The sequence below is a fragment of the Cherax quadricarinatus genome, chromosome 38 (genome assembly GCF_038502225.1).
Source record: "Cherax quadricarinatus isolate ZL_2023a chromosome 38, ASM3850222v1, whole genome shotgun sequence".
NCBI lineage: Eukaryota > Metazoa > Arthropoda > Malacostraca > Decapoda > Parastacidae > Cherax > Cherax quadricarinatus.
In genome coordinates this window covers 21,690,295-21,700,144 of record NC_091329.1, presented here as the reverse complement: position 1 = coordinate 21,700,144, position 9,850 = coordinate 21,690,295, and the positions used below count along the sequence as shown (strand labels likewise).

At 41.3% G+C, this 9,850-nt stretch overlaps 1 protein-coding gene across 1 annotated transcript; it reads right to left on the bottom strand.

The window, feature by feature from the left end:
- Positions 1–947: 947 nt before the first annotated feature.
- Positions 948–9,201, bottom strand: LOC128692859 (uncharacterized). The gene is made up of 3 exons (XM_053782185.2): positions 8,640–9,201; positions 8,197–8,243; positions 948–1,744 (listed from the first exon to the last, which is right to left on the bottom strand). The coding sequence occupies exons 1-3, from the start codon at positions 8,664–8,666 to the stop codon at positions 1,183–1,185; spliced, it is 636 nt and encodes a 211-aa protein (XP_053638160.1). The 5' UTR covers positions 8,667–9,201; the 3' UTR covers positions 948–1,182.
- Positions 9,202–9,850: the final 649 nt, after the last annotated feature.

The window sequence follows — 9,850 nt, the reverse complement described above, 5'->3', positions numbered from 1 at the left end:
TTACGTACTTAAACGCTGGTAAATAATTTTTACTTAGAAAAAAAGCTGGATTGATTTTGGCCTTTGTAGGTCCCAATTTGCCTTTTTTCACGGAACAGGGAAAATTGAAATAACGATTTTCCTGGAATATATTCTGAGTGCATCATCCTTCAGAGCTAATAACTTGATAATGAAAATTCTGAGCGGCTTCAAACTTAATGTGGTGGTATATTTTATGATAGACGCTTGAAGCTGGTGTTTCCTAGTGGAAGGTTTAAATTAGATTTGGGCTGTATATGTCCCAATTTGCCATTTTTATTGAAGAAATTGTTATATTTCTCTTCATATGAGGATTTGTGAATGCCTCTTCTGATTCACTTCAAATATTCATCACTAAATTTTGTCTGCGAACCAAATTTATGCCTCACTCAACACTGTTCCAGTCGGTTGCACTGAGATACAAGGGACTGCGGTTATGCAATACTGAAACACTTCCAAACTGCTACTCCAGACAGTCTGGAAGTGTTGCTCCTGACTGCTCCATACATGGTCTCGGAGCAACTGGTTAGAATCCAGGAGCTGCAACTGGGAATGACCGTTTGAACAGTTTGAGGAAATTGGAAGTAACCCGGAAATCCCTACAATATTTATGACATCGATAGCGGATTATTCTGTACAATAGAAAATTCAGTAATGGTGTGTGACTAAACATCAACATTATAGTACAAATAAATCTTCGGAGATTGCAAGCTAACTAGTATATAATTAATTTTATTTCATTTTCAATTTTAATAAGGGCAAAGTAACACATATCGGAGTTAATTACTTAAATGTATATGTATCTACCACAAATGAATAACAAACTTGGGAGTGACAGACATTAATTATTATCAAAAAGGCAGTGCATTGATCTAGTAAATAAAGATAACATTGGATTATCTGTTCGAGAATGTCGTGTTGTAGTTGTGTAGTTCTTCGTGGGTCTTATTCTAGAATACAGAATACGTTTTGGTTAACGCAATGAAAAGAAAACTAGTGGGGAACTTGTTTTAGTACAACGCTGAGCGACTAAGATGAAATTCAGGCTCAGACCGCATCAGGTTACAATTCTTCTGAGTTATTTATCACAATAAGATAAATGATGGTACATACAAGGAATGAAACCCCTGAGTAGCTCCATATGTTTAATAAAAAAACATTTAATCAGCGCAGAGGATATGGACAGGCAAGCCTGTTGGTGACACAAACATTGGTGACGTTACTGAATACTTTGCCACCTGAACAAGTGTACTGGTGGAGGACGAGTCTGCTGGAATCTGAGGCAGACTTCGAACATGTGTAGTACTTCTCACACTTACACTCAGGGTAAGCATACACTCCTATATGTTTATCCACACACGATGGTACATCACACCTAAGAACCTGTGCGGTGGTAGTGATAGAAATGATGGTAGTATCACTGGTAGTATCACTGGTAGTATAACTAGTAGTATCACTGGTAGTATCACTGATAGTATCACTGGTTGTACTTGTACTGGAGTTGGTAGTAGTCACAGTGGTGGTAGTGGTATTTGTGCCTGGATTAGCACTGGAAGTAGTCATAGTAGAGGCAGTAGAGGTTGTGAAGATGGTCGTACCATTTACATAAACACCTGGACACACAGGATCGGCGCCAGCTTTTATGCAGAAAGCCGCCTCTCCTGTGTCAGTAGCAAGTAACTCCAGCCCAAACCCTGTACATCTGTGTGGCACGGGACACTGCCCTCTGCAAAATCGGAAATTAAGTTCATAGATAAACTGAACCTACTACTTGTATACTCACAGTGCCTTCGATGAATGACTTTCTACTTGGCACAAATTCTATCATATTTCTCAGTAGTATTTGAACCCACAATTAATACATATTAACAGAAAATGTGTTGAGAAGCGTATGATCCTTATCTCCTGTCTCAACTGACTGGAATTAAAGGTATGTCTACTGTAGTGTGTTGTCAAGATAAATATAAGCAATTTACAAAGCGTCATGGCAGGAAACTAATGCGGGAGTTAAGTATTATGTATAAACAAACGGAGAGGCCAAAAAAAAAAAAAATAGTAGTCTTCCCTGGTGCCTGTCCAACACATTTACGTTACTTGATTACGACTACACCTCGTCTCCTGATTATCACTCACACCTAGCGAGCTCTTACCTCTTTACCACTTTCCTCACCTAATTACCACTGCAGTTCATACCTTGTACCTAGCTTTCCCCACTTTCACCCTCCCCTCTTCCATCATTTATCGATAACCCCTGCAACCCCCCTTCCCCGATCAACTCCCGCTCCCTTAACACTACTTACTTCAATCCCTTGATGCCTTGATGTTGTAGAAAGGAGTGTTGCTGTAAGGAACTTAAAGTTACTTTACCTTTATTAGATCGAATCTGACTGCCACTCATTCCCCTACGGGCTAAAGCCTTCCCCACAAATATACTACTACTGTTATTACTACTTCTGTTACTACTACTTTTACTACTACTACTACTACTACTACTACTACAACTATGTGTGACTACATTTGTGGTCACAGTGGGGCGCATGCTAACCAATCTATGGTGTATAGAAATATACCTAGTTGGATGAACCTTATTAGAGCCAGCTGGCCAAGTGGTTAACGTACTGGCCTGTCCTACTTTCAACTTTAACACTCGCCGTCTGGTTGAATCTTCTCTAATACACAACTTTCCTTGTATGAATCTTAGTCCTGGCTTCGTCTCTCTAGATACCTTCCTTTCCCATTACTTTGAAAAAATGCTCCAAACTTCAGAACACTCGTGACTTAACCTGATTCCTTTTTCCTTCTCTTCTTCTCTCTCTTCCCCTTTCCTCTTTCCTTTTTCTCCTTTGGGTTGTCTTTCTTCTGCCTTGGGTATTTGTTCCTTCATTTTTTATTCCCCCATCCCCTGTGTTCTTGCTCTTACCCTCTGTGGGCACCTAACTCCCTCGCAGTCTTCTTCTTTCTCAGTATTTGACTAGCTCCTCCTCCTCCTTACTACCTCCCCACTACTACCTTCTACCTCCACTACTACCACTACCACCTCCTACCTACCTTTTCGTTAGTGTCACTTTGTAAACAGTCCAAGTCGGACCGAAACGTCGTTGTAAGCTCCTGTCTTCTATGTGCGGGTTATTTGTATATTGTTTCAGGACTCACCATGGGCTCAAGCTTCACCCGATCCGTGATTTATCTCCAGTAGCGTTATTAAGATTTCATGAATCACTATCTCTAATGACATTTTTAACGCTATTACAGTTTCTTATTGAAGAAAGGAGACCCGAAAAAAAGAAACACATTCACCATGAATCATTCAGTAGTTGTCTTCCCTGCCTGGTCACAGACCGGGCCGCGGGGGCGTTGACCCCCGGAACTCTCTCCAGGTAAACTCTCCAGGTAAAACTCTCCTGCAGTCCGCAGACATCACATTTCATATGACACTCCGAACTTGATATTGCATTTGGAAGGTCATTTGATTAGTGATGGCTGCGCACTTCTTGCAAGACAACTAGCTAGCTACTGAATGAGTTATGGTAAACGTGTTTCTTTTATTGGGTCACCTGGACCTCGGTAAGAGACGGCCGGTGTATTAAGGAAACGTATAAGCAAGAAATACAACAACGACAACAATACTAACAACAATAACGACAAGAAAAATAAAACAGTAATTATAATAACAATAATAATAAAATATTAGAATTATTATTAACAATACTAATAATAATAATAATAATAATAATAATAATAATAACAATAATAATAACAATAATGATAATAATATTGATAATAATAATGATAAAAACAATAATAATAATAATAATGATAATAATATTGATAATAATGATAAAAATAATAATAATAATAATAACAACAACAACAACAATAATAATAATATAATAATTATTAATATAAAAATTAAAACAAGAATAATAGTCTGGCACTCACATCCTGTCCAAGTTCGTCTTCCCGACAGAATTCGTCAGAGTTTGGCACTCGTCTAGCGTGCAATAGTCACTTCCTCACATACGGTTAGGTCAGTTTAGGGTAGATTAAATCAGGTTATGTTAGGTTAAGTTAGGTTAGGTTATGTTAGGCTTAGTTAGGTTGGCTTTAGTTAGGTTATGTTACGTTAGGTTACATAACGTTAGGTTACGTTACATTAGGTTAAGTTAAATTAGGTCAGGTTAGGTTAGGTTGTAAACTATAAATATAAGAAGAAAAAGAGGCGATAAAATAAAGATAAGCGGCGCGAACAGAAAAAAATACGGCAGCCACTGCGCAAGGGTAGAACAATAGTCAGATTACTACTGTTCAAGGCGCTTTCAACAGTCACCCATTTAAGTATTTTTACAACTGTACCATGATGTCTGTGGTTAAAAGGACGGGGCTGGAGTTTGATATGCTACAACAGCACCGATACTCTTAAAGATTTATTCCCAACACCAGACCTTGCTCCACCATCAAACATTGCTTCAGGACCAAATATTGATTCACCAACAAACACTGTTTCACCACTAAACCTTGCTTCACCACCAAACACTGCTCCACCAACACACCTTGCTTCACCACTAAACCTTGTTTCACCACCAAACTTTGTTTCACCACCAAACACTGCTTCACCACCAAACACTGCTTCACCACCAAACACTGCTTCACCACTAAACCTTGCTTCACCACCAAACACTGCTTCACCACCAAACACTGCTTCACCACCAAACACTGCTTCACCACCAAACTTTGTTTCACCACCAAACACTGCTTCACCACCAAACACTGCTTCACCACCAAACACTGCTTCACCACCAAACACTGCTTCACCACTAAACCTTGTTTCACCACCAAACACTGCTTCACCACCAAACACTGCTTCACCACCAAACACTGCTTCACCACCAAACACTGCTTCACCACCAAACACTGCTTCACCACTAAACCTTGCTTCACCACCAAACACTGCTTCACCACTAAACCTTGTTTCACCACCAAACACTGCTTCACCACCAAACACTGCTTCACCACCAAACACTGCTTCACCACTAAACCTTGCTTCACCACCAAACACTGCTCCACCACTAAACCTTGTTTCACCACCAAACACTGCTTCACCACCAAACACTGCTCCACCACTAAACCTTGCTTCACCACCAAACACTGCTTCACCACTAAACCTTGCTTCACCACCAAACACTGCTTCACCACTAAACCTTGCTTCACCACTAAACCTTGCTTCACCACCAAACACTGCTTCACTAAACCTTGTTTCATCACCAAACACTGCTTCACCACCAAACACTGCTTCACCACCAAACACTGCTCCACCACTAAACCTTGTTTCACCACCAAACACTGCTTCACCACCAAACACTGCTCCACCACTAAACCTTGTTTCACCACCAAACACTGCTTCACCACCAAACACTGCTCCACCACTAAACCTTGCTTTACCACCAAACACTGCTTCACCAACAAACACTACTTCACCACTAAACCTTGCTTCACCACCAAACACTGCTTCACCACTAAACCTTGCTTCACCACCAAACACTGATCCACCACTAAACCTTGCTTCACCACCAAACACTGCTCCACCACTAAACCTTGCTTCACCACCAAACACTGCTCCACCACTAAACCTTGCTTCACCACCAAACACTGCTTCACCACTAAACCTTGCTTCACCACCAAACACTGCTCCACCACTAAACCTTGTTTCACCACCAAACACTGCTTCACCACCAAACACTGCTTCACCACTAAACCTTGCTTCATAACCAAACACTGCTTCACCACTAAACCTTCCTTCACCACCAAACACTGCTTCACCACCAAACACTACTTCACCACTAAACCTTGTTTCACCACCAAACACTGCTTCACAACCAAACACTGCTTCACCACCAAACACTGCTTCATCAAACACTGCTTCACCACCAAACGCTGCTTCACCACCAAACACTGCTTCACCAAACACTGCTTCACCACCAAACACTACTTCACCACTAAACCTTGTTTCACCACCAAACACTGCTTCACCACCAAACACTGCTTCACCACCAAACACTGCTTCATCACCAAACACTGCTTCACCACCAAACGCTGCTTCACCACCAAACACTGCTTCAACACCAAACATTGCTTCACCAACAAACACTGCTTCACCACCAAACACTGCTTCACCACCAAACACTGCTTCATCACCAAACACTGCTTCACCACCAAACACTGCTTCACCACCAAACACTGCTTCACCACCAAACACTGCTTCACTACCAAACACTGCTTCACCACGAAACACTGCTTCATCACCAAACACTGCTTCACTACCAAACACTGCTTCACCACTAAACCTTGCTTCACCACCAAACACTGATCCACCACTAAACCTTGCTTCACCACCAAACACTGCTCCACCACTAAACCTTGCTTCACCACCAAACACTGCTCCACCACTAAACCTTGCTTCACCACCAAACACTGCTTCACCACTAAACCTTGCTTCACCACCAAACACTGCTCCACCACTAAACCTTGTTTCACCACCAAACACTGCTTCACCACCAAACACTGCTTCACCACTAAACCTTGCTTCATAACCAAACACTGCTTCACCACTAAACCTTCCTTCACCACCAAACACTGCTTCACCACCAAACACTACTTCACCACCAAACACTGCTTCACCACTAAACCTTGCTTCATAACCAAACACTGCTTCACCACTAAACCTTCCTTCACCACCAAACACTGCTTCACCACCAAACACTACTTCACCACTAAACCTTGTTTCACCACCAAACACTGCTTCACAACCAAACACTGCTTCACCACCAAACACTGCTTCATCAAACACTGCTTCACCACCAAACGCTGCTTCACCACCAAACACTGCTTCACCAAACACTGCTTCACCACCAAACACTACTTCACCACTAAACCTTGTTTCACCACCAAACACTGCTTCACCACCAAACACTGCTTCACCACCAAACACTGCTTCATCACCAAACACTGCTTCACCACCAAACGCTGCTTCACCACCAAACACTGCTTCAACACCAAACATTGCTTCACCAACAAACACTGCTTCACCACCAAACACTGCTTCACCACCAAACACTGCTTCATCACCAAACACTGCTTCACCACCAAACACTGCTTCACCACCAAACACTGCTTCACCACCAAACACTGCTTCACTACCAAACACTGCTTCACCACGAAACACTGCTTCATCACCAAACACTGCTTCACTACCAAACACTGCTTCACCACGAAACACTGCTTCACTACCAAACACTGCTTCACCACCAAACACTGCTTCATCACCAAACACTGCTTCACCACCAAACACTGCTTCATCACCAAACACTGCTTCACCACTAAAATGAGATGAGTCAAAGCCATGTTAGAAAATGCTTAAGTCTCAAAGTAGTAAATAAGAGGAATAAGCGGCTGAAGATTATGTGGCATTCTCCATACACAGTTTCAAGAGTAGGTGTGATAGAACACAACTAGGAACCAAAAAAATGAAGACCAAGAGGAAATTAAAAGCAGAGTCCAGAGCCACTGTTTATAACGCGGATGAATCACTTGTGAATCAAACAACGAAATTTCTGGTATATCATGTAACAGAACCACTGGGAAATCATGCAGTAAAACGACTGGCAAATAATGCAACAAAACCCATTGGAAAATCATGCAACAGAACCACTTTTAAATCATGCAAAAGAACCACTGTTAAATCATACAACAGAACCACTGGGAAATCATGTAACAGAACCGCTGGTAAATCATGCAACAACCACTGGTAAATCATGCAACAGAACCACTGGTAAATCATGCAACAGAACCATTGGTAAATCATGCAATAGAGCCACATTAAATCATGGAACGGATTCACCTGTAAATTATACACCACATCTGGTAAATGAAGTTATAGAACCACTAGAAAATTATGTAACACAACCATCATATTACAGAATCACTGGTGAATGACGTCACAGAACCAGCGTTGGATCGTGTGATAGTAACAATAGCGTCACAGAACCAGCGGTGGATCGTGTAATAGTAACAAAAGCGTCACAGAACCAGCGGTGGATCGTGTAATAGTAACAGTGTCAGACACTTAGCACGACAGAACCGCAGATAGACCACAGAAAATAACATAAATTAAACCATACTTACTTGGAAGTATCCATCACTACAGAGAGCAACACAGCCACAACACTGACCTGGGGAACACAACGTTGTCAGGATTACCACTTGCTCTGCTAGCTGTTTCTAGTTACGAATGTTATGGCATGCAATTAAAAACTGCAGAAAATTATGTATAAGTTATTATACAAACTTTTTTCCTGGCATACCGTGCAAGAAATTTTTGCAACAAATACATTTCATGGAACATTAATGATTATGAATATCATTATTAGTCTTCAGATTTTGGAATGTGAACAAATAGTTATTATTATTATTATTAAAGATTCGCCGGTATTCTCCCGGCCCGGGCCTTGTCCAAGTGGTGGCCCGGCCGAACAAATAGTGACCTGTTGAAATTACTGTCATGTTAAGTATTAATAATATTGCATAACTATCGAGTGCTGAAACTACGTTTTCAAGATTACACTTACCAAAAAGGAGATCGAGTGATGTGTCATGGTATATGTTTTGAATTAATAATGATTGCAGGAAAATGTTGAGGATTAAAAATTTTGTGGTGGTCGTGCAAGTACAGCCTAGTACTAGGCTTGGTGAGTGAGGTGGTCGTGCAGATACAATCTAGTACTAGGCTTGGTGAGTGGGGTGGTCGTGCAAATACAGTCTAGTACTAGGCTTGATGAGTGTGGTGGACGTGAAAGTACAGCCTAGTACTATGCTTGGTGTGTGTGGTGGTCGTGCAAGTACAGCCTAGTACTAGGCTTGGTGAGTGTGGTGGTCGTGCAAGTACAGCCTAGTACTAGGCTTGATGAGTGTGGTGGTCGTGCAAGTACAGCCTAGTACCAGGCTTGGTGAGTGCGGTGGTCGTGTAAGTACAGCCTAATACTAGGATTGGTGAGTGTGGTGGTCTTGCAAGTGCAGCCTAGTACTAGGCTTGGTGAGCGTGGTGGCCTTGCAAGTACAGCCTAGTACTAGGTTTGGTGAGTGTGGTACTGGTACTGTCCTTCACGTTTACGACAGATGCAGGAGATAATACTGTCGCTCAGTTTGTGTTCAAGATGGATATCTCCTGTCTTTTATATAGTCACCAGTGGGTGGTGTAACTGGTATTCGGTTTTCACTAACGCAGGGGTAATAAATTCCTCACTCCGGGCATTTTAATTAATTTTACCACCAGCAAGGGCTGGTGCTGGGTGGTATAACGGGAACGCTTTATTTGGGAAAAATAACAGAAACCACAGGCTTATTCTCTTATAACTCCAACATGTTTTCGTATCCTTTTCCCTCGTTTTTTCTTTATAATAACCTATGTGGTATATCAAGATATCTTATTAATGAAAACAAGATACCAAATATAATTAAATTTCCAAAATTTGCTTGTAACAGATAAGTGAACTGTAGATATAAATCCAAATTTATTCCTGTAAACCATTTTGGGTCGTATTTAATAGGCCTCTTATTATCCATATATTCTTATATTACTCTCCACAGGATGGACATGAGTGTACAATAAACTAGCCGCTTCGGCGGCAAATTCTAATCAATTATTTTAGGTTAAAATGGATCGCAAGAATGGGGAAAGGAAAGATTTGAGGTAGGAGAGAGCATTGTAATCTAATGACGCACTGAATCATTAAATCAGTGTCCAAACATCCAACTATATGAAGATAATTCTTACATGAAG

What these genes read in the sequence shown, in the direction of transcription:
- LOC128692859 (XM_053782185.2), bottom strand. Translation starts at nt 8,666, where the DNA reads ATGACACATCACTCGATCTCCTTTTTG. An exon ending in ATCACTCGATCTCCTTTTTG is followed by an intron (nt 8,244 to 8,639) that starts GTAAGTGTAATC and finishes TGTGTTCCCCAG; the next exon opens with GTCAGTGTTGTGGCTGTGTT. An exon ending in GTAGTGATGGATACTTCCAA is followed by an intron (nt 1,745 to 8,196) that starts GTAAGTATGGTT and finishes CCGATTTTGCAG; the next exon opens with AGGGCAGTGTCCCGTGCCAC.